The sequence below is a fragment of the Asterias rubens genome, chromosome 1 (genome assembly GCF_902459465.1).
Source record: "Asterias rubens chromosome 1, eAstRub1.3, whole genome shotgun sequence".
Taxonomy (NCBI): Eukaryota; Metazoa; Echinodermata; class Asteroidea; order Forcipulatida; family Asteriidae; genus Asterias; species Asterias rubens.
The window spans coordinates 22,250,646-22,275,842 of record NC_047062.1 but is presented as its reverse complement, the minus strand read 5'-3'; the positions used below and the strand labels follow the sequence as shown (position 1 = coordinate 22,275,842).

Here is a 25,197-nt window from a genome sequence, read left to right as displayed (position 1 = left end):
GCTGCGTACGATGACGACCCAAGAGGGCGCTAGCACAAGCTAGCGGGAAAATTCAAGGGTTTCGCAATGTTTACATTTTTCAGGTCGTTTGTGAAGAAGTTACTTAATACTTGTGATGGCTTAGGATTCATGTCTTACAGGTATTGTGATTATTTTATTGACTTATACGGAAAGTTATCGGACTCATATATTATACTCATGATGGTTTAAGCAGAAGATTAATGATCAAGAGAGGCATGACTGTGTCATTGACTCACCAATCACGTCACGTTACACAATACGATCGTTTTGAGTTTGACATGTCATTTTTGCGGCCTTCCCTATCCTATTTTTTTGCCCTTGCTTGTTGTTGTTAAATCAAAGTGTCTTAATTGAGACTGACCACTGCAGATTGAATAAGAATGTTAAGTCGATCAACTTTTTACTAAAAATTAGCTAATTTTTTTAAAGCTATTTTCTACCTTTGTTAATTGTTGATCCTGTACCTCACACTGCAATTGAAAGTGTTTAGTCTTACTTATCTTGCCAACATGGAGGTAGAAGAATCGGAGCAATAAATAGCTCCATGTCATAATGGTCTTACCTAGACCCAGTAACTGGGGCGCTGTACTCCTTTTTTCGAAATTTTGTCATGATCGGTCGTACTAGCTTTCATTGTCATTACTGCTAGGTCTAGCCTAGCCCAGAGGCCAATTTCATAGAGCTGCTTAAGCAAAAAGTTTGCTTAAGCACGAAAATAGCTCGCTTATTTTACACATGTTACTGGCCAAAATTTCATGCCATACGCATTGCTTATGACTGGTATTTAGCTGTTGTTTACTTAGCATAACAATTGAGTGGAGTCTTGGCCGGTAATCTGATTTTACTAAGTAATGAATTTTTTGCTTAAGCAAAATATTTTGCTTAAGCAGCTTTATGAAGTCTAGACTAGGTCTTACCCAGGAAAAAGTGCGGTGTCGGCAGCCACTTTTCATGCATTGTCTACCAATCATAATATCTTACTCACCCACATAAGATGATAAAGTTTGTGTTTATTATTAATCAGTGAAAAGTGAAAAGTTATTCATCGAAAAAATGAGTGCTGGTAGCAGCTCCGGCGGAAGCCAAAATAGTGGGCGTGGCTGGCATAGAGGTCAAGGGAGAGGTCAAGGTGGACGCAGCTCCAATAACTACAACAGGGGTGGAAGAGGACGTGGATGGAGGGGTCACTCTGGAAACAGAGGTGAGTTTTCCGATAGATACTGTATTAGCAACAAACAGCTTGTTTTCAATCAGGTATTTTGAAGAATAAGTATTAAAAGTCTTTCCAGAGCCAATATGGTTCATCAGACCTGTGTTTAGTGTCTGTGTCTTGTGTACGTACACATGCAGGTACAAGCACCCATAGAGTTGACACCCCATTGCCTTGACATTACACAACTGAGAGTATTTATATTCCCCCTGGACAGGATGCCAGTCCTTTGTATGTTACTCCTCAGCTCTCGCCTATTTGAATGTACTCCTGGGTGGAGAGAAGCAATAATGATGAAATGCCATGCTCCTATGCTCAAGGACACAAGCATCGCAACTGACCAGGCCAGGACTCAAACCCACACTCTGTAAATTACAGAACTTGAATCTACCCCGTAGAACGCTCGACCACTAATTTGACCGAAAACATTGCTTCTATGCAATATTTTGAGATGATAATTTTTTGATAGTTTATTGTAATAAAAATGTTCAAAAGAATATCAGATTTTGATAAACAAAATTGTTTTCTTTCACAGTTTTTATATAAAAGAGGATTCACTTTTCCCTTTGTTCACATTCTCAACCAGGTGGAAGGGGCTCAAACTACTCCAACTATCGGGGGCCAACAAGTTCCACTCGTCTTTCTGATGGTTCATTAGCTGATGCTCTTACTCCTTACAAAGGCTGGAAGTACTACTTCAAAGATGAAAGTAAAGAGAAGTGCAGCTCATTGGGTCTTTATAAACCCTCAAAACCCATCAAAACTTGGGGTTGTGTTGAACCCTAGCAGTGCACCGTTTCGAACCTGCCAAATTATTCAACTGTCTGTTGGCAGACAGGGCTGATTAAATCAGACTTATTTTCTGAGGACACAAACAACCACAAAAGTACACATTGAGTTTACTCTTCTGTAACAACGCACGTTTTAACTCCAATTTAACAAACCAAAGTAAAAACTTGGTGTTGACTCTGAACTTAAAGGTACTGTACACGTTTGGTGATTGTCAAAGACCAGTGTTCTCACTTGGTGTATCCCAACATAAGCATAAAATAACAAGCCTGTGAAAATTTGGGCTCAATTGGTCATCGATGTTGCGAGAAAATTATGAAAGAAAAAACACCCTTGTTGGACGAATTTGTGTGCTTTCAGATAGGAATTATTTTAATGAGAAATTACCTCTTTCTCTTTCTTCAGAGGGAGTCGTTTCCCACAATGTTTGATACTATCAACAGCTCTCCAATGCTCGTTACCAAGTCAGTGTTTGATTTAATATTTGTTTCGAGTAATTACCAAACATGTACCTTCCCTTTAAAGTAAACAATGGAAAGTTACTTGGTAAGTCCGATGCCTAGCATTCCAAAGTCTCCCATTTGATGGATACTTCAAGAATGTAAGATGAAATAACACAACAATAACAAATTGTATGAATATACAGTATATACAATTTAATATTCTCCAATATTTGGGCAAGAAACCCAATTTTTTTTTATATATACATCAGACTCATGGCAAAAGGGGAACTTTTGGTCAGGGACTCAGTAATGGTTAATTGTAACTGCATACCCCTTTTACCCCCTATTCACAGGCTACATTGAACAGTCACCGACAGTCTCGAAAGTAAAGACATTTGAAAAGTTCTTTGTGTCGAGATTGGATGCATATGACAAGGTACAAATAACCCTAGAATATTTTATACTTTCTTTACCACTGTGAATGCTACATCAATGGGGGACTTTTGGGGCGCTTGGTGGCAGCAGACTTACCTGGGGCCTTTCTCAAAGCTCGGCTTGGGCTCCTGCTCCGGCTCAGCGTGCTGATATCCGTGCAATACGCGCTGCTCCAAAATGCAGGTTACAATGCAAGCTGTGTACACAGCACGCGGAGCCGGAGCCGGAGCCCAAGCCGTGGTTTGAGAAAGGCCCCTAGTAAATCCATTGTTCTTGGTAATGTGGGCATGCTCAGACGTAAACAATGGACATTTACCTGGTAAGTCTGCTGCCACCTAGCCCCCCCTCAAAGTCTCTCATTGTTACACTTGTGCTAGATTATTTGTTACAGCTTCCAATACAAGCTTGTTTTTATACATAATAATAATCCTGCTCTTAATTGAAACTTTAAAAAGGACAGATTCAAACACATTTCAGACTTAAATAATTCACAGATGCTCTTTACCCCAATTAAGCAACTTGATCACACGTACCATCTTTGACTGTAATCCTGCTAAAATGTGCTTAGCAGCAAGTTCTTAAGCAACTCTGTTTAGCAGGTCTATGAAATTTGGCTCTGATCTCTTTTTGATCCACTCTCAGGATGAGATCGAGAGGAAGGGAAGTATTACGGTAGATTACAAGGAGCTGATGTCAGATGGCAGGGTCACAGAGTCAATACCCGACCTCAGGACGGACATCAAAGAGATGCCCGAGAAGATTCTCAACTGCCTGGGGTTAGCCATTCATCAGGTGGGTTACTCAAACATTTATGGAACAATCATCCACTAAACATCAAACAAGTTACCACCATCTCACATTTCAAAAGAGTCTTCTCAAAACATTTCTTCTGAGTGCTTAGAGTTTTTTATCTGAAAATGTTAGGTGCTTTATAAATACAGTTGTTATTAAGGGAATCAATGTGTGGTGAAGAGGTTTTCAACTAGTGGTTTAAACTACCGAGACGAAGTCGAGGTAAATTATCAAGAACCAGGCCTCGGCGTGTTTAAACCACTAGTTGAAAACCGATTCAACACACTTTGATTCCCATTCATAAATACCTTTTTGATCAAAAAACATCAACACTTTTTGGTCAAAAAGTAAAATAAATGCAAAAATTATAATTGTTCAATGATTTCTTTCAAAAAAACACCCCTTCAGCTATGAAATGGTAAGGCCCTCGGGTAATCTACTCCTAATAAGGAGATTGCTGTGCGCGTCGCGCGTATCGCGTGATGTGGCACAGTTGTTCCAGCCGTTGCTCTCGACCAATAGGAATGAAGAAACTGTCTTATAAGCACAGGTGCAAGCTCGCGTGTTGTACCATGTTTCAACACTTTTTACTGGTGTTATATCATCCGTTCAAACAACCCAACGTGATGCCCTCTCAACCAATCAGAATGGATAAACTATCTTAGGTATTTATGGGTATTGTATCAAAGGACTTAACACTATTACTACCATGTCAACTCCTACGGAGTATGCAGCTCCGACAGCCAAATTGGCGCACAGGTTGCTAATTATTCACATCAACAATCTTTACTCATTTACTCTTTGGTGATGAGAAGCAAATATAGTGAAGTGTCTTGCCCAAGAACAAAAATGTCACAACAGGGATTCAAACACGCACTCTGATAGTTCACTCAGCCAACAGAAGTTGAGTTTGATGCTCTACACAACTTGGCCACAACACTCTACATACACAAATTTATGTGGCAGGATATGTTCATTTAACTTCTATTGTCTTCAAAAATTCATAAAAAGTAACTTGGGAACCTTCTGGACAAGACAAGCAGGGTATTGTTGATCAAATAAACTTGCTAAGCAAAGTTTTCTGCAGAACAGCTTTATGAAATTAATTCCTGATCTGATGTCTTTAAACTGTTGGCTTTAACTTGTTAATAGTGTTGAAAATTAGTGCAAACTCCACCTTGATGTGGTTGAAACATTCCGCACAGCCAGGGTTTGCAATTAGTTTCAAGATTTTAAATTGCTTGTTTTTTTTCTTCTATTTTGAAGACACTAACACATAATCTTGAGCGCCAGGCTGTGGCGCTCCAGCAGCAGGCATCCGATGAGACTGGGCAACAGGACATACAGGTGCCCTCAATCCTCGTCAGTGTGCCAGTCATACGGGCAAGGTCAGTATAAGAGTCTTCTGCCATTTCCCTTGATATAGAAGAATAATAAGCTTTTAGTTTGTGAAGCGTGTGATATCTTTAGCTCTCTGTTCCTGCATAAACTTACTATCTTAAAACTTTGTAAAAGAAGGACAGTTTTTAACATAATGAGGAAAACCCAGCATGGGGTCTTACATAACAATCTTTCCCAGTATTAGGATGTTGAGTTACCATAGCCTGCATGACCATGACTTAACTGGAACAAATTTTGTTACAACCCTGAAAAAGCTCACATTAAGTAAGTTAGTTTCTTCACTTTTTGTCTTCTTTTTTATGTGACAGATTGCTAAACTATGACCCTGTTACACCACTGAAGAATCTTAAAGCCAACTACTATGGTAAGACATTAGTATTTCATAAATAAGTATTAAGCAGTTTTGCATTGAAAGTTTTCCAATCTTTGAGTTACTGATGCTGGACTGCAGTGGTGTTGGACTGCAGTGGTGCTGGACTGCAGCGTGTGCCATGACACTTTTTACATTGTATTTATGATTTTTTTGTTTTGCTTGCAGGAAAGTTTGTTTCTGTAAGAGGCACAGTGGTGAGAGTAAGCAACATTAAGCCATACTGCACCAAGATGGCGTTCCAGTGCAATACATGTGGTGATATACAGGTATGTAATCTCCAGCATGCCAATAGAAAGTATGCTGTGTGGTTGGTTCCAAATGCTTATACAAATATTTTGAAAGGTGTTACTTTTATTCCATTTCTAAATATACCCCTGATACGTTTTCTTGTGTTTTTATTAATTGCAGATTGTTAATTTACCTGAGGGAAGATACATCTTGCCAACCAAGGTAGTTAAGTTAACAATGAGTCCATCAATTATCTATTTAGTAAATGGAAATTTGCAGCGGGGATAAAGAATATCCATTTTGGTCTTACCCATATACACTGATGTGTGTCAGCACTCAGTACTTTCCCGAGCTCTGGGAAATAATCACAGGCATATTACTCGGGTTAGATCTATTACTGACAAAATGTGTATTTTGTGTATTAATGGGTGCGTTCGTTTAGCTTCCCTGGGTCTACCCCGCGGTGCTCACTCGGGTGAGCCCCTGACAAGAGCTAAACGAACGACCACTCACCTCTCGCGTAGTGACGTCGTTTTCCTGGGGCCAGCCCCCAAGTGACCCACTCCACAAGCAGGGCACTGGGGGCTGACCTGGGTGAGCCCCTGGAATGACGTCAAAAGCTGTTCGAACCCATCTGGGCAGACCGGGGATGACCCAGGGAAGCTAAACGAACGCACCGTTATTATAATGTGGGGCATGAAATGATCAGCTGTGCTAGAGGGGTCACCCTCATTAAACATCAGTTTTTAAATGAATACAGACATATTTTTTTATTATCATTACTGTTGTTGTTAGTGTCTAGCACCACAATGCAGAGGGCGTTCCTTCCTGCCAAAGCAGGGCTCAGCCCTGACGGAGACCGTAGACTGGCAGATGATTAAGGTACAAGAAATCATGATGGACGGACAGAGAGAGTCGGGAAGGATCCCTCGCACAGTGGAGTGTGAACTCACATGTGATCTAGGTACCTTCAAATATATGTGTTCAATAATTTCATTTGATTTATTCTTGCTGTGAAGCCAAGAACTCTCAGCAAAGCAAACTTAATCACTGTACCAAAGAACCCAATGGAGAGAAGACAAGGAAAGGATTTTTCAATTTTACATGTTCCGGGAAAACCCTGGATAATTATCCAAGGGAAAACCCACGCAGTTAGGTAGGGACTGAAAACCCATTCCATATAGTGCCCTCGGCGTGATTGGAACCGGGGTCTTAGAGGTCGAAGGCGAGGAAAGCCACCACTACGCCAACCCAACCAGCCGTTTTTCTTTTTTCCCAACCCCATATTCACCCTCAAATGCCCGTCAAATTTGTTTTGAATTTGTTGGATTTGTATTTGTTACTTCCCAAACCACTTACGGTCAGTATGAGGGAAGGAACACCATTCTCTTCAGTCGTCAGAATCCAAACATGTGGGTGTTGAGTACCTATATGTAGTAGGAGTGTTCAAATAGACTTTGGGATAGCTCTTTGCCAGAACACCTAGGAAGTTAGGGTAGAAGAAAAAGTAGAAATTAAACATTTTGATTGCAAAAGACTCAGTTAAAGAAACATTACAGAGTTGGTTTATGTTAACAAAACAGTTGCTGGCAGTGTAAGCACTTTATGTAATTCACCATATACATAAACTGACAAAACTGTAGAAGTTTGAGATCGATCGGCCATCTGGGTCACGAGAGAATAGTGAAAAACCGATTACAAGTTTTGCATTACATCGGTGCCAAAATAAAAATGAATTAAAACGCTCGCTGAGCGATCAACTCCAAACGCGAAGTTTGATTATTTATTTCTCATCAAAAATGACATTTCAGACTGAAATATTTCAAGGGATGTTTTCAACTCTCACCATCATTAGACCGTGTAAGTTTTATGTAAATCTGTGGTCTTCACGTTTTTTGTTTCTAACCAATTCTGTAATGTTCCTTTAATTTGTGTTCAACTGTTGTTCCTGTGTTGGTTTTGAGAAACTAGAATCAGCTGTTGCAAACTGCTTACCAACCAAAATGCCAACATGAATGCCCAAGAATGATGCCATAATAATAATAATTGCTTTTCATTGTGTTTTGCTTGCAGTTGACGATTGTGTTCCAGGAGATGTTGTAACTATTGGCGGAGTTGTAAAAGTATCCAATGTCGATGAAGGTAAAAGAGTGACAAAAATCAGTTTTAATTTATTATTCTGTTTGATAAAGCACTGTTGTGGAAATAAAACACCGATGTGTGTTAGCACTGTATACTCAGTACTTTCCCGAGTCCTGTGAAAAAATATCACAGGCATGTTACTCAGGTGGGATTCGAACCCACGACCCTTGCAATTCTTGAGCAGTGTCTTACCAACTAGACTACTAGATTATTTATTTGGCAGGAGATTCTGTCACCCCAGAGATTCTGTCCTCCCATACGGCAAACTGTGTACAAACTTCTTCTGATAGCGCCCTCTTTTGAATCCTCCTCAATGTCCCATATGGGGGACAGAGTCTCCGGGGCACAGGTTTCCATAGGACACTGGCACTACACTATAGACCTTTATCATGGTGCAGCCATCTTGAATTTCCCCCATTGATATCAATGTAACCAAACCGAGGCTGGAAGAACAAAATAGTCTGGTTCCTATTTGCAAAATGGTTATTAGCATTCATTATTGTTATTTGATATGAGGAACATGATCAAGATGGAGGGATGATGACAAAGGTCTATTGACAGGGTAGTTCAATGATAATAACATAAATAGTGCAGTAGTTCTGAAAAGTTAATTACATGAAAATCAAATCGACAAAAGTTGTTATTTTCTGAAATTCTTTTACCACCAGGTCATGGACGGAACAAGGACAAGTGTATGTTCCTGCTGTACCTCCACGCCAATTCAGTACAGAATCAGAAGCGAGGCAAGAAGGCCTCCTCTGGCGGTGAGAGTTCACCCGCTGGAACGGGAATAGCCATGGACTTTACTCTCAAGGAGTTGTATGCCATTCAGGAGATACAGGAGCAGAAGAATCTGTTTCGGCTTCTGGTTGGGTATGTAATTAGTCTTCAGTCAAGGCGGTCTGATTGCTTACATCTATTACAGAGATGGACTATTTCAGTATTGGGTGATGCGCACATCTTGAATAAAGACTAGGTGTTGACTTTCAACGGAAAAGTCAAAGACAATGAGGCCATCTTATGACTTCTGATCCCTGAACGTAGTAACTTGAGTACCTGACATTTATATCAGAGGCATCCACACTTTCAAATGTCATTCAGTGTGGTGAAAATGTAAAAGGGAATTGACTGATCCAATTGCATTATTTATTTGTTAGCCTTCGAGAAAGACTCTGCTAGGATCGAAACACCAGGCCATTAACCATTTTTTGCATTAACACCATAGGTCCTTTTGGTTGGTAAGCAGTTTGCAACAGCTAATTATATTTTCTCTTTGTTTTGAATTTTAGGTCAATATGTCCAGCCATTTACGGTCATGAAATGGTCAAAGCTGGTCTCATTCTAGGCCTTTTAGGAGGAACTCATAAATACGTCAATGACAAGGTAAAGTTGATGGCAGAAAACTGCACCTCTCCCCAAGAAACTGTGTCCAACCTTCTCTAAAATAAAATACAATATAACAACTTTCTGCTTAAGTGGTTTGCAAATACACAATGTTAAATTTTACTCATGTTTGTTATTTCCACCATGACAACTTTCATCTTTTAGAAAGACTTTCCTTTCAGGGTGGAAAGTTAACACAAAAAGCTCAGCCAAAGGCTTTATGCAATTGTGCGAAGCAAGATTGATTCAATTCAAACTTTACAATATTTTTGAAGCTTCACTTTCTAATGATAGGATGCTCCATAAAATAGAAAACATGAAGCAAACAAAATGAAGTTCAGGCCTGTATGCTTCGTTTTTCAAAGGTCAAGGGCAACAAGGCATTTATTCCTTGGTAAAGGGCACCCTATGACGAATTTGTAAATTTATACTGGAGTATTTAAAGGGCACCAAGGCAATGACCAGGGGGCACAGAGGCAACCGCCTTAGTTGCCTCCGTGAAGTATCAGGCCTGAGTGTTTTCTTGATTTGTTAAAATGTTTTCTCATTGTTCCTGTAGAATCGAATACCAGTTCGAGGAGATCCACATATTCTGGTGGTAGGTGATCCAGGACTCGGCAAAAGTCAGGTCAGATGTGCACATTATGTTTCTTTGTTAGTATTTCTTTATCAAGAGATCTGCAGCTAACATGTCAAACCCAAGTGGTATTTTTTCAATGCATTTTTACAAATTATTTTTGTAACTATCACCATAGACAAGACATGGCTATTATTTTAATGATCTTGGCCAAAATTTTCCAGTGAAAAAAAAGCCTGGAAAAAAGTTATACAACACAGAAAAATTGTTCTATTTTATAACTGTCAATAGTTTTAACACTGGGAAATTTCCAATCGGGATATGACCTTTACTTTGACCTTATGAGGTTGAGTAGGAAAGGTCTAATCTTAGGCCATTTGAGGCCCACTGTGGGCATTTTGGTAAGCATGCTGTGTGCCTGCTGTGTTCTTTAAAGGGACGGTATTTGTTTGGTAATCACTCTTGCAATTTATGGCAAAACAATTTTGGTTAGAAGCCTACAGCAGCTTTCGATAGTATAAAGCATTTTAAGAAACATTTCACGCCCTGCGTGGACATATTCGCTCCGGGTTTCAAAAACGAAAGGTATACTTTACCTTTAACAGGATAAACACTGGAAGATGTCAAATTGGGATATGACCTTTACTTTGACCTTTTGAGGTTGAGTAGGAAAAGTCTTATCTTGTGCCATTTGCGGCCCGCTGTGGGCATTTTGGTCAAAGCTGCTTGCGCATGCTGTGATCTTGAAAGGGTTTAAATTACAATCTGAATGAATTCCTCACCTCAACCCACAGATGCTCCAGGCGGTGTCTAACGTAGCTCCACGGGGTGTCTATGTATGCGGCAATACCACCACTACCTCTGGACTGACGGTCACTCTCTCCAAAGAAGGAGGGTCTGGGGACTTTGCGTTGGAGGCTGGTGCCTTGGTGCTTGGAGACCAAGGTAGATGTCAATCACTGTTCTCTTGATAGTCTTGACCCTTTTCTCGTACATCACTGGAAAAAAAAAATAAATGAAAGTTGGCTTTTAGATTGTGGTGTCCACCTTAAAGGAACTTTACACCATCTGGTAATTCTCAAAGACCAGTATTCTCTCAAAGACTTAGTATATCCCAACATATGTATTAACTAGAAAAACTGTGAAAATTTGGACTCAATTGGTCATCAAATTTGCAAGAGAATAATGAAAGAGAAACAAGCCTTGCTGCACCTATTTGTGTGATTTCAGATGCCTTATAAAAGGCTTCAGGCGTGAGGTCCTTTAATATTTGTATGAGAGTTTACCAAAACGTTTTTACTTCAGAGCGAGCTGTCTCTCACACTGTGTTATAATATCGTTACAAAGTAAGTTTTTATGCTAACAATTATTTTGAGTGGTTACCAATTTAGTGTCCAGTGCATTTAACATCAGCAGTGTTTCATAGAAGTAAGAATTGCATGTGGGATAAAGATTTTGGTTTGACCCTCTGCTGTGTGATAAGTAATGTAATACTTGCTGCAAGGGGAAAATCCACAGGCATACTGCTTGGGTGTGTGAATCCAAACCCACAACCCCACATTCAAGAGCAATTGTCCAAACCACTAGACCACAGAGTGTGTCTGGTGACAAGAGGTCAGATCAAACCCTGCAATTAGCAGCAGGTATGGCTACAACTTAATAGCCGTAATAAATGCATCAATACAATCGATGTTGTTAATTCTTTAAGTGCCAAGGTCGCACATGTACGATCTTTTTTATGTATTCTTTGAAAATGCCATTATCATATCATACATGTATGATCTATTTTCTGTTCTCGAAAAGTGTCATAAATCCTACATGTACGAATCATAATACATGTATACATGTTACCATGAGAGGGCATTATCCCTAAGAAATACTAGTGACTTTGGGAGGTACCAAGGCAACACAAATCAGCAAGATAACATTTTTTTTATGACAAAGACTTTTTCAAACACAATTATACAGAATTTCCAAAAACCCAAACAAAATTGGTAATTTTAGGTAAAGAATGCAAAAATAAGCGTTAAGAGTTTAAAAAAATAAATAAACAGTTGTTGCAGATAACAAACAAAAGTGTTGTTAATTAAGTTGTTTTACATCATCATTTTTAACAGGATGTTGCTGCATTGATGAGTTTGACAAGATGGGTAATCAGCATCAAGCACTGCTAGAGGCAATGGTACGTATTCATGAATGGAGGTCAAAATATATCTAGTCAATTAGTTTTAAATTTTTCAAACAGGAGTTTTACACTACTCTTTCAATGACCTTATGTTACTTTGATTAAACAGCCACTTACACTCAATGTCTGATAATTTTGTTTTGACCCTTACACCGATGTGTATTCAGCACTGTATACTCGGTACTTTCCAGAGTTCTGTGAAAACAAAATCGCAGGCAAATTATCCAGGTACATATTGGGTTTTCAAAATTAACATCTTCTCAAGGCCTTGTTTAAATATTTATATTGTTGAAAGCCAAAGTTGGATTGGAGGCATTTGAGCCAAAATCAATCCCTGGCGGCCATGTTTAATGTTTTAGACATGCTATGACAATAAAGGCATGCTCTCAGAAATCTAGGCCCTTTTTCAAAATCCTGGCGTCAGCTTAGGCTTTGGCAGGGCTGATTTAACAGTTTTGTAGCTCAAAACGTTTTTGTTGGACCAGAATTAATTTTGCAAGACCAGAATCAAAATGAGTTGAACAAGCACTCAGAGAAGATCCATCCATCTCATATGTTTTATTGGCAAGAGTACTTTGATACTCGACCAATGTTGAAAGATATTTATCACATTCATAGTCAGCGTTTTTTTCACAAAGATATTAAAGATTGAGGTATTAAAATTATACAATTTGAAAACACAAGACCACCTGGCTTGTTTCAGTCCTCAGTTTACTGGCCTGACACTAAAATCACTGATCACGGCCCTGCGGTCCAGTGTTAATTCAAGCTCTGTATAAATGAAAGGGGATTAATGTAGTGCACTGCCCATGGAAACAATGAATGGCTCATGTTAATCTTACTTTTTGGCCCATGTTAGGCTGTGTCTGAATTAATGGCTTCAGCAGTGGCTATGGCTAAGTTTGCTGCTGCATCCAAAGGCCGCAGACCTAGCCGATATCACTTAGTTTTGGCATATCCTTAATATTCTTCATTTGACCCACTGCCCATAGGCAGACCTAAAACCTCACAGAGGCAACAAGGGCCCCTGGTCAATGCCTTTGTGCCCTTGAAATGCTCCAGTAGAAATTTACAATTTCCTTGTATCTCTGGGTGCCCTTTACCAAGGAGAAAATGTCTTGGTGCCCCTGCCCTTCAAATAAATCATACAGGCCTGCATGTCAGTAACTCTGCTTGACCTTTGACTTCTATATCACCCTATGACCCCTAACCACAGGAACAACAGAGCATCAGTATTGCTAAGGCTGGGGTTGTGTGCAGTCTTCCTGCTAGGACCTCAATCCTAGCTGCTGCTAACCCAGTGGGAGGACACTATAACAAGGCTAAGACCGTTTCGGAAAATCTCAAGTACGTATTGCATTTTTAAACATCGTTTTATCAGTTTATATCAAAGTATTGACCCCTTGCACTATGCGGAGTACACCTCCACACAATGCGTGTCTAAATTCTACCCAAAATAATAATAATTGCATGCAGGAGTCAGTACCTTCGTGTACTTTTTGACTCTCAAAATGGTGACTTTAACTCACCACCAACACCTTTAACCTTTTCACTCCCAAAACAATCCCCACTATTCTTTCCCCAATGGCAACACCACACCCAAGTTATCCCTTCTAACTCGAGTTATGGTCTGTCGAAGGCAATGAAAATGCCACTTTAAGCCTATTTCACACTGTGTCTCATATCTCCATTGAATACAGCCCAAGGTGGCCCAGGGAACTTTCAAGAATACCCCAGGGTTGTACTGCTTACCCCTACTCCAGAGCAGTGGTGGCTTTTCCTAGGGGGTATGCTCATTGCTGGGGTAGATCAGGGGTAAAACGATCTAAGTGTGAAGGGCCTGCCGTTATTTCCCAGGGTTGCCCCCAGGGAATTGAGTGTGTGAAAAGCACTTCAACCTACTGGGCTGAGGGGTAACAACTACCTCAATGCATTTCTCCTGGTAATAGTTGGGGCCAAAATTATGCATGGTTTGGGGTGAGTTGATTTCAAACTTACCAACAGGAGTATTGTGAAAGCTGTAATTGATTATCAGTGATATAGATGCTTAGATTTGTCTGATTTCCTCTTGATCAGGATGGGCAGTGCCCTGCTGTCCAGATTCGATCTGGTTTTTATTCTTCTGGATAAACCGGATGAAGAAATGGACTCCATGTTGTCAGAGCACGTCATGTCACTCCATGCTGGAAGGAAACGGTAAAAACAGTCAGAACTACAAATGCCTAAATGCCTAAATAGCCATAACAATGTTTGTAGTTTAGTGCCGGTTAGTAATTAGCAGATACATCATACTAAATTAATGCAGGCCTAACACTTAATGGAGGCAACAAAGGTGATTGCCTCCATTGCCCCCTGGGCCCAATTCCATAGCGCTGCTAAGCACACAAATTTGCTTAGCATGAAATTTCTTCCTTGATAAAAACAGGATTACCAACCATATTTCCATTTGTTGCATATTGCTTGTTACTTGTATTCAGCTGCTGTTTGTTTATCCTCAAAACCAAGTGGAAATTTGGTTGGTTATTCTGTTTTTATCAAGGCCAAAATTTCATGCTAAGCAAATTTGTTGTGCTTAGCAGCGCTTTGAATTTGGCCCCAGGTCATTGCCTTAGTGCCCTTGAAATGCTACAGTAGAAATTCACAATTTCCACCAAGGAGTAAATGCCCTGGTGGTGACCTTGCCCTTTCAAAAATGAAGCATACAGGCCTGGCCTGGTAATGTAAAGTGTAATACCTTCCAATGCCCTTGGGGAACAGTCAGGCACACTCTAGGTGCAAAAGAAATTTCCCATGGGCATACGCCAGCAATACATTAGACTGGCAGAACGTTCCGCTGGAGTGCCTAATTGTGCCAAAGTACGACAGCAATCCTACACGAGTGAATAAACACATTATTGTTTTGATAGTCCTAATGAAACGGTTTAGTGATCCAACGGAACAGTCCATGAGCACGCGCTGGACTACTTGCAGGACTCCAATTCAATTAGAACTGTCATTCCAAAATTTGAGACGCCCCTTTATCATACTATAGAGCAAGTTCTCAGGAAATAAAACACAAGCAATTTCCTGGGAAGTCTCCACCCCACCACAACCCTGTATTTGTTTACTCCTACTGCAATGTGCCCAGGAAGAATGAATAATCATGTATGTATGTAAGTCCTGGAGAGGGGGGGGGGGGGGAACTAATTCTCAGGAAATAACCATTTTCCTAGAGTTTGCCAAGGTTAGCAGTTTAAAGTGCATTGGCCTTGTCACGCGAGGCAACTTTTAAAGGCAACTTGGAGGCAACCAACTACAGAACTACTTTGGTGTTACACTGGTAATTTTTCAAAAATTTTCTACGATCCCTAAGAAAACTATGTTAGATTGCCTGGAACTATAAATTGCCTCATGTGACATGGGTCCAAGCATTGGCAGTGTCATGGCGGAGCGGTTAAGAGCACCGGATTCAAGCACTGGTGTTTGATCAGCAGGGTGTGGGTTCGGATCCCGGTCGTGACACTTGCTACATAAAATTGGGGAGGTAGTGCTTTCTGCTCTACCGGCCAGGCTTCGGACTGATGATACCCAAGCCTACATTCTTATGGACTGTGAAAGGGGTAACCCCGTTTCAGCCCTAGGAGTAGGTGGCAACGGCCTCTGGAAAAAAATAATTGTAGCCCACACCTTGAAGTGGCCTTTAGGCCTTGTGTGTCAGGCAACTTGCATTTAAAAAATAAAAAAAAATTGCAACCAACTTTTCCCTGCCTAGTTTGAAAAGAGTTTAATCCAGCATAATTGTTATCCAATCAATTAATCTTTTCTGCCCGTCTCTAGTGGAAGAGAGAATGTCCGTGCCTCAAGAGACGATACTGAATCGAACCCAGAGCAAGATGAGGCCCTCAGACTCTACGAGGCTGACAAACCTCTGTCAGAACGTCTTAAAGTCACAAGGGGTGAAGACTTTGACGCCGTTCCGCCTCAATTGATAAGAAAGTACATTGCGTATGCAAGAAAGTACGTCCATCCAAAGCTCACCAGTGAGGCAGCGTCTGTGCTGCAGGTAATCACAGGCATGATGGTTTCCTTACACTGCACCACTCTTGTCCAACAAATTTCTGTAGTAAAAAAATAAATAAATACAAAATACAAAAAAGAGAATAATTTAAACTGTTGCATTTTGAAATAAAACATGCCAGTCAGGTTCTTGTTCTTGTATGCACTTGTAAATGCTTCCTAAGATGTTATCTCGCACAGATTGTGGTATAGTTTTGCAGATACGTGATGTCATCAAGCAAAAAGAGCCGTTTGTCTACCCATGTCATTTAAACAAAAATGTAAACTTTTAAAAAGATCATAATCTATACTATAAACTGATTTTAATACCACCTTCAGTTAAAAAGTTGTGAAAGTAGAAACACCAAGAGACGGGAGAGAATAAACTGAGAAAAGGTGTTTAAAGTTGAGTTGTTGTTTATTGTAAACACATCTACACATTTCTAACCCCTTTTTGGTGTTATTTATCAGAAAGGAAGTTGCCAATAAAAATTTACAAATTTTTTTATATGTAAATTTCACACCTGTTGGCCTGTTTCTCCATACTGATATTTCCAGCAAATGACTCATTTAGCTTGATCATATCGCATATGGGAGTGTCGTGGCCGAGCGGTTAAGAGCACCGAATTCAAACTCTGGTGTTTCTGATCAGCAGAGTGTGGGTTCGATTCCCCAGCCGTGACACTTGTGTCCTTAAGCAAGACACATAACCATTGCTTCGTCCTTCGGATGGGACGTAAAGCCGTTGGTCCCATGTGTTGTGTAAAACGCATGTAAAAGAACCCAGTGCACTTATCGAAAAGAGAAGGGGTTCGCCCCGGTGTTCCTGGCTGGATTGGCAGCATATTGCGCCACAGCACCTTGTAAACCATTACATGGGGCTTAAGGATTAGGTCTTATATCTCAAAAATTCACCCCACTCCTTGCAGTAATAATACCTGGCGCTTTGTATCCTTTGGCAAAAGGCGCGTTATAAATACGGTTATTATATGAAGGCTCTGGATTGTTCAGGCATAGTACTTAAAGCCATTGGACACTTTCGGTACAGAAAAAAAATTAAAAGTTCACAGATTTACAAATAACTTACAGGGTTAACAGAAGGTAATGGTGAAAGACTTCTCTTGAAATAATATTCAATGAAATGCTTTACTTTTTGAGAAACATTAAAACAATATCAAATCTTGATAACGAGAGTTACGGATTTATTTTAAACACATGTCATGACACGGCGAAACGTGCCGAAACAAGGGTGGGTTTTCCCGTTATTTTCTCCTGACTCTGATGACCGATTGAGCCTAAATTTTCACAGTTTTGTTATTTTATATAGAAGTTGTGTACACTAAGTGTGGGCCTTGGACAAAACTGTTTACCAAAAGTGTCCAATGGCTTTAACTAATAAATGCAACAAATATTCAGGAAACAATATTTCTAAGTGACTTCATATCACTACACAAAAGTACTGCCAGTTGGCCAGTAAAGATGAACTTGTTCTTTCCAGACTTTTTATCTAGAATTGCGCAGTCAGCACAAGGGTCGTGACAGCACCCCAATCACCACTAGACAACTGGAATCACTGATAAGACTGACCGAGGCAAGGGCCAGACTAGAAATGAGAGAGAAGGCTAACCAACATGATGCAGAAGATGTAGTAGAACTTATGAAGTTCAGGTACTAGACGTATTTTTACAGGTTTTTGAGGGGTTTTTTTTGGTACTATATAAGCAGCCAATTGAATGCAAGGAGCAGACTTTCTTCAAATTGGCTGGTTTTATGGGGAAAAAAATGGAGTAATTACATGGAAAACTGATTTAACAGTATCATGCTGGAACCTACTAAAGAATTCATGGAAAGAAACCGAGCAAAAGTTCAGATTGTTGTAGGTCATAACAATTTTCACTTACCTATTACTCTCCACGATGTGTACTCCATTATCAGCATATCGATTCCCTTGAGCATGCCTTGTGGTAAGACCATTTGGTTATTTTTGAGGAGTACATAATTGTGACGTACCTGTACCATTGCTGTTCTTCATTCACAGTATGATTGACACTTATTCTGATGAGTTTGGGCACCTGGACTTTCAACGCTCACAGCATGGATCAGGAATGAGCAGTCGCTCAAAGGTATTAATTTACACATTTTACATTCAATCCTAACCGCTCTACTTAGGTTGCCCTACCCTTCCTGTGTACTATGCTAATTCACACACATGCGTACAGATACTATTGGTTGGAAAATGCCATAGAGGTGTACACTGAGCATGCGCACAACATCTGCACCAAGCCACCATTATCCCAATACAAAAAGGCGCAATGTTCCTTCATTTTGCCAACCAAAGTGTTACTTAGTGCCATATTTCGTTGGAAGGGTCTATTTCAACACACTTCTGTATTATTTTTCCTTTACAGGCTAAACGATTCATTGCAGTGTTGAATCGAGTTGCTGAACAAACTTATAATGCTCTATTTACCATGCAACAAATGAGAGAAATAGCAAGGGTAAGTTCGGTATGATCACAATCTTTGTGATATTTTCTACGACTGATTTGAACCGTTATATTCAATTTTAATGAGCTTTGTAGACAAACACTTGAATCTGAACTCAGCGGCAAAAGTTTGCTTTTTTCAAGCTTTAAAAGCAAATCAATGAAATAGATGCCAAAATCTATATTATCTTTAACCAAAGATTATAGTGCACCTAAGGCACAAGATGGCCAATGTGAAATGTGCACTGGACGCAAAACAATAGATCAGTGTGGACAATGACCATTGCTATCGTATAACAAAACATTTGCTTGCTAAAATGGCACCATCTTGTGCCTTCTTTGCCTTGATTTTGTAGTTAAAAATCCAAATTCACTGTCAACACAAACTCTTATGTGTAGTTTTCTTGAATGCAAGGATGAACTATCTTCCAGCAACCGATCTCTCCATTACAAATGTTGGTTTAATGTCTCGTTATGAACTGCACAAATGGTTCAGTCGTGATTCAATAACTAGACGAGTATTGTGGGCATTGTGAAAGTCAGCGGTCAGATTATGATACAAACCTACACGTACCAACCCAGCGAGTGTAAGTCCATCAATCTAACCATTTGACCACGGTGCCACAGACGCATTCAAGTTTTTTTTTCAAATTACTATTACTTTGAATCTTCTTTTTTTCACAGGATGGCAACATTAGTGTTCCTGATTTTGAGGGATTTATTGCCTCTCTCAACAACCAGAACTACCTCCTTAAGAAAGGTCCGCGGGTCTACCAGCTACAGACAACATCCTTCTAAGTAGACCTCCTGTAATATGTACCCTTACACCCCACTAAAGTTCTTTATAATTGTGGGTGTATAGTAGTTATTTAAGGCTTTCTATGCAAAGAAGAAATGTTTAAAACATCTGAACTTCAATTGAAGTTGTTAGCTGTTACAGAAAAGACACCATATTAATTTACTGTAACACTACAAGACGTAATATATTCCTACCGGATATTTGTTACTGACAACATCATGCATTAGCAATCACTATAAGGACAACATTCTCCAATCAACAAAGAAAAACCATTCTTCATTTACTTATAATTTGTATTTATTCAAACCAAATAAAAACAAAGAAAAGGCTAGTTTTTAAAACAGGTTGCAAGCCAAATCTTCTTGTGAACTCAAAAAGCGGGTATATGTCTAGATCAAAAAGTTAGGAGTACATTAATGTACAGAATATGGCAGAACATTCCAGCTCCATGTTTATCCACTTATTTCCTAAATGATGTAGCCATATCATTCCAGGGAAGTTCTTTATTCTGAGTTTTGATAGTGTTCATAATGGCAGTAATTGGACTTTCAGATAAGCACTTACAATTCAAACAGGTGGTTAAATAGATCAAGCCCCAACTTGCTAAGCACAGACAGTATTGCTTAACAGAAACTGGTTACCAGCAAAAAAATCAATAAAGTTTACCTTGTTGCAACTTGCTAAGCAGTATTTTCTGCTTAACAGCTATTATAAAAATTGGGTCCAGATCATTTTGTGAAATATCTTTGGCGATAATTCATGGGAGTAAGAATGTTCTTCACAGTGACTACAGCCCATGGCATCTCAGGGCCCAAACCCTGCCACTTGATCACAACCTTATACAGATTTATATTAAAATATTACAATGATCATTAACACACTTTAATCTGTAAAATACTAAAATTGAAAATATGTAATATATTTTTCAGCTCATGGTATCCCTCCTACCGTAATTTCAAAGATGTCATCTAAAGCAGCTCAATATGAGTTATCAATCTACCATAATTTCAGTGATAAATCAAATTTGCCTCTACTTGATTGAAAGAAGTGTTTTTTGTCAGTTGTAATTCAAACAAAGAAACTGGAAGATCAAACCAAGAAGCAATTGATACAATATTTTAACTTTACATCATTATCAACCAATACAGCAAGTCTTTCGTTTTAATTAAGAAACTGCAAGTACACTTTCCAATCTCCGAATATTTATAACCAACCTACCAATGTCAATCAGTTTGTTCAATCCATGGCAGATGATCTTATTCTTACCAACAAAACGGCATCTTAATAAAAATTAAGCTGTTCAGATGAGCTGAAAATTCATAATATTATCTGTTATTGATACATTAATATTATCAGCTATTGATACAACAGCTATTAGAAGATAAACAAACAAATCACGAACCATGAGGGTTAAAACAGCAGTGAGTTCTATAACTTAAGCTGATCTGTTTGTTGTTGTTGTTTTGTGCTGTGTATTGAAAACGATTCACTTTTCCTTGAAATTTGTACCGCTGATCTGTTTGTTGTTGTTTTTTGTGCTGTGTATTGAAAACGATTGACTTTTCCTTGAAATGTGTACAGGGTATATCTTATTTAACTTAAATATAACTACTTCCACTTGGCATTTGTTGTTTTTTACTTCCATTTCTTGTTTACTTCCATTTGTTATTGAGATGTTTTAAAATATTACTCTTTGAGATGTTAAAAATAAAATCTGACCATTGTATCATTCCAACCAATAAAAAAAAATGATGAAAAGGACAACAAATATTGGCACACTTTTTTGCAGTTTCCAGCAATCAGTGGCAATTGTACATTAATGTACTTCACTGTTATTTTAGTATTTCTTAAATCTTTTTACTCTTATCTTAACAATCTTGGCAACTCAAGAGACCTTAAAATTCTGAGAGGCTCGTCATCAGCGAGCAGATTCTGATAAAAGTCGTCTTGTTTCCTCTAAAACTGTTTAGCACCTTCAAAAGGGTTAATTATCACAAGGGGATGTTGGTCATAAAATAGTTTTCTTCAAAGTAAACAAAATGTCAAAATGGAAAAAGATATATTTGGCTATTTACACAGCAATTTGGGACACACGTTCTACAATACTGTACATCACAGCTCTAAAGTTAATACATTGTCTTGAAAAGTTTGTGCCATAATTCATGGGAGTAAGAATGTTCTTCACAGTGACTACAGCCCATGGCATCTCAGGGCCCAAACCCTGCCACTTGATCACAACCTTATACAAAGTTAATACATTGTCTTGAAAAGTTTGTGCTTTAAAACTAATGAACATTGTACAATCTCACCTTCGTGCAGTAGCAATGTTTCCCAAAATATCCTTAAAATCTTTCAAAGTTGTATAAATGTTACTTTAAAAAGAGTTTGTGCTTTTGACAAATGTTTCAATTACAGTCAACCAGGAGCGAGACTGCCGTTCTATGTATGCAATGTGTACATCAGCCTTTGTTTTTTGTTTTGTATTAAAAATCTATTATATACAATATGGTTTTGTGCATTTGTATGTTCAACAACAAACTCCTAACTGCATTTTTTTTTCAGTAATAAAAATAATAATAACAAAGTTACAAATTTATAAAGTTTAATCCGAGCATTTAGTCTGTGTTGATTCTACATGCACCCCCTTTGAGTCTTTGAGTAGAGTAATCCCCATGGCAGTTTAAGAAGGAAAATACTGATAGATGGTGACAGATCATATGGCAATGAATGACATCACAAAAGACGGGCCAATTACAAACAAAATTACTTGGTCTTGTACATATACATATTATACTATCGAGTGCTTCACAAACGCTAATCAATGTGTTACTGTAGCCTCCTTCCTCAACTTCTATAATAAATGGACTTCACTCGACTCATTTTTTTCTGAGAGGAAGGCCAACTTGGGGCAAGCTAAAGCAAACGCTTAATACTGTACAAAACACACACCACAATAAAATAATTAAAAAAACAAATTTGTGCTGATATACTGTGAAAGAACAAGTGCTGAGTTCAACCACAACTGAAATCACATGGTATCAATGTACCATAAATAAAACAATAAATGAAACTGGTCGGTTTCCATCACTGTCACCCTTTCCTTTCCATGTAGCCTTTAAACTGGGCCTAATTTCATAGAGCTGCTTAAGCAGAAAACATGGCTTAAAATATCCCTGCTTAGCAATAATGAGCAAGATACAAGTCACAAACTGTATTTTGGCTGGTAACCTTATTCTGGTAAGCATTATTTTACTAAGCTTAAACTATCTGGTTAGCATTATTTTGTTTTGCTTGGCTTATTTTGTGTTTAAGCAGCTCTATCAAACTGGATATAAAAAAAATGTGCTTTTTATTTTAGTGGTGGGATACTAAGAGTCACGTAACTTTTACGACTACACACACAGTTTTAAATTGGCATACTGATAATAGTCACAATTCTATTCCTTAATTTAACTCTCTCATTATTTCATTTTTTCTTTCTCTCTATAAACAAATACAATCACAAAAAGGATACTGGCCCAACATGCAAAGTTGCTTAAACTCCCATTCAATTTAATTGCGGGAGTAAGCAACAATTTCCATCACCCTTCCTTTCTCTCATGAAAATAAAAAGCATCCATTTTCAAAATATGAAACAGCAGGAAAATATGGGTATATATGTACATCAATTTGTTTTAAGAATACTAAAATATATTTTAAGGATTTTTAGGGTTGGTCGGTGAACTCTAGTCATCTCCCTGGTTTTTTACATACCGAGTCTGGTGGATACTTCAAGGTACATCCAATGCCCGCAGCAAGTCCTCACCCTGCAGCAGTCCCGTTGAAGCCTGCAGTGGTGTGTTCACATCCAAGTCTTGGCTGGTCAGGAGCAGGCAGTTTACCAGAGTGTTATCGGCGGAAGCTTTGTCCTTCAGGTCAACGGTCACTGGCTGAGTTAGGAAGGACGGGAACTGATGTTTTGGCCCGACACTACCACCCGGCGACAACTGATTGCTGCTCAGGAGTGGGTTACCTGATGGTACCATGTTGGCGTTGTTGACAACCTGCCAAAATGAGAATGCAATTTATCTTTAAACTCTGTAACTGTGAATAAATTCTCATCTCATTTTTGTTTGTTAAACATAGCTAGTAAGTTTGTATTATTTTCATATTTGCATGGACATTACTTCGCAAATACCTTAAGAAAGTATTTGTGTACTTTTACTGTTTTTTTTAAGCATCATAAAATGTCTGTTTTAATTTGTGCCTTGTGTATTTAGACTTTTTTTTCTTTTTCTTGTCTGCACATTTTACTAGCTTTCCTTTTTGACTTGATGTACAAAATATTCACATTTCAGCCTTTGGCTGCCATTGAACATTTTTAATTAAATGAACAAACAAATAAACAAATAAAAAGTATACATGTTTCTGTTATATTGAATAATTATTCTGATGCCAGTATGCAGGAACAGCATTTAAATATAAATGAATCAGAAAATTAGCATGACGAGCTCCAATTCAAAACACTGCTTAGGACAGCTTACAATATTTCTCTTCCAGTATGTCATGGTCTAGCTATAGTTCTCACCTGCTGTGCAACCTTTTGTAAGAGCAGGGAGTGTCCAAATAAATTGTTGATGTTTGTGCCATCCTGCTGGAATAGCAGTGACTGTAAACCACTCATCCCTTCATCACCTGAAAGAAATTTTAAAAAGCTTGGTTACTGATATGATTTCTCTGTTCGGGGCAAGGTTGACCATTAGCATTTGTTATCTTTAAAATAAAACATAAAAATCTAATAATAAAAAACTGTGTTGAACAATAAAATAATTTATTGCATAGATTTACTTAAAGTAATAATAATAAACAGTGGGTTCTTATTCTTTTGCAAGTTGCCAGACACACAAGGCCTGAAGGCCCACTCAAGGTGTGGGCTACAACTATTTTTCCAGGGGCCGTTACCCCCCTTTACAGTCCATACAGATGTTGGCTTGGGTATCATCAATCAGAAGCCTGGCTGGTAGAGCAGAAGGCACTACCTCCCCAACTCTTATACAGAGCTTTAATCACCCCCCCCCCCAGGGGCAGTATCGAAGCGTTCATTATTTTGCCTGCAAGGTACATGTACATGGAGCTACATTTTTACAAGTTATAACAAGTAGATTTACATTACGTGATCTTAACAACATTATCAACTATAGTTTATGATTGATAACACTTTCAGGGAGATGAGACCACATCACAAAACTGATAGGAAACTGTCATTCCATTTGCCAGTACTTACTTGGAGGTTGAGCAGCCTCAAGCTCCACACCAGTTTTCCCAGTCTTCCATCCCGCACCGCCCATCTCGCTCCCTCCTCCGTCGAATGACGCCCCAGCTTCTTGACCTTGGTTCTCCCTCCTCGCCATCTTGAAGAGTGGCTGGACATCTTGAGTCTCCCGCTTTCTCTTCACGGCCAGTTGCGGAGAAAACTCCTTACTCTGGTTGTTCAGATCGATGTAGTAGTTACCCTCGTCGAGGGCTTGCGATCCAGTGGGGCTGACCAGAGGAGATGGTTGTTGGAGCTGCGGGCTCGGCCACATGTACTTACCCGGCGACTGCACGGACAGTTCTCCATCCCCGCAATCGTCGGTGGTCACCCAGAGATTGGGCATACTCTGGCAGAGCTTCTTTACAGGTGTCATTGGGGAGCCCACGGAAATCTGACTGTAGGGTGTGGACGGGCCGGTGTGGCCATCTGACGGCAAAGGACTCAACAAGTCTTGCCTGTCATCGGACACTGATGGCGAGCCAACAGAGACAACACAGGGGTTGTTTTTACTGGAGATCAAAGCGAGAAAAGGAAAGATCATTTTTTAAGTGAGCAGAGTATAACAAATAAGGGCTTTTTTAAATTTTCAGTCACAAATGCTATCTC

General features: G+C 39.1%; 2 protein-coding genes and 1 long non-coding RNA gene across 3 annotated transcripts in view; 1 reads left to right on the top strand and 2 right to left on the bottom strand.

Annotated features, from left to right (window-relative positions):
• The first annotated feature begins 52 nt into the window (after nucleotides 1-52).
• On the top strand, nucleotides 53-21,328 carry LOC117293470 (DNA helicase MCM8-like). Its single transcript, XM_033775822.1, has 23 exons — nucleotides 53-140; nucleotides 1,046-1,222; nucleotides 1,818-1,940; nucleotides 2,817-2,899; nucleotides 3,541-3,690; nucleotides 4,957-5,078; nucleotides 5,400-5,455; nucleotides 5,630-5,730; nucleotides 5,873-5,914; nucleotides 6,488-6,656; nucleotides 7,766-7,834; nucleotides 8,503-8,707; nucleotides 9,124-9,217; nucleotides 9,777-9,845; nucleotides 10,589-10,739; nucleotides 11,912-11,976; nucleotides 13,196-13,326; nucleotides 14,056-14,175; nucleotides 15,796-16,021; nucleotides 17,513-17,682; nucleotides 18,053-18,137; nucleotides 18,423-18,512; nucleotides 19,184-21,328. Exons 2-23 carry the CDS (start codon nucleotides 1,075-1,077, stop codon nucleotides 19,295-19,297), a joined length of 2,583 nt encoding a protein of 860 aa, XP_033631713.1. The 5' UTR covers nucleotides 53-140; nucleotides 1,046-1,074; the 3' UTR covers nucleotides 19,298-21,328.
• Nucleotides 6,010-10,649, bottom strand: LOC117293487. The gene is made up of 3 exons (XR_004519441.1): nucleotides 10,577-10,649; nucleotides 7,052-7,174; nucleotides 6,010-6,046 (listed from the first exon to the last, which is right to left on the bottom strand). It is a non-coding gene; the product is annotated as an uncharacterized LOC117293487 (long non-coding RNA).
• The window catches only part of LOC117293462 (hypoxia-inducible factor 1-alpha-like), a 29,176-nt gene continuing 23,556 nt past the window's right edge, over nucleotides 19,578-25,197 (bottom strand). Inside the window, exons 12-14 of the mRNA XM_033775810.1 lie at nucleotides 24,562-25,100; nucleotides 23,866-23,972; nucleotides 19,578-23,341 (exon numbers count right to left, since the gene is read on the bottom strand). Of these exons, the coding sequence (XP_033631701.1) occupies nucleotides 23,069-23,341; nucleotides 23,866-23,972; nucleotides 24,562-25,100 (919 nt within the window). The 3' untranslated portion in view covers nucleotides 19,578-23,068. The remainder of the gene's footprint in view (nucleotides 23,342-23,865; nucleotides 23,973-24,561; nucleotides 25,101-25,197) is intronic.

Coding starts and splice junctions, on each gene's coding strand:
- LOC117293470 (XM_033775822.1), top strand. CDS start 1,075: ATGAGTGCTGGTAGCAGCTCCGGCGGAAGCCAAAATAGTGGGCGTGGC. Junction 5,079..5,399: donor GTGCCAGTCATACGGGCAAG/GTCAGTATAAGA, acceptor TTTATGTGACAG/ATTGCTAAACTATGACCCTG. Junction 14,176..15,795: donor CTCCATGCTGGAAGGAAACG/GTAAAAACAGTC, acceptor GCCCGTCTCTAG/TGGAAGAGAGAATGTCCGTG.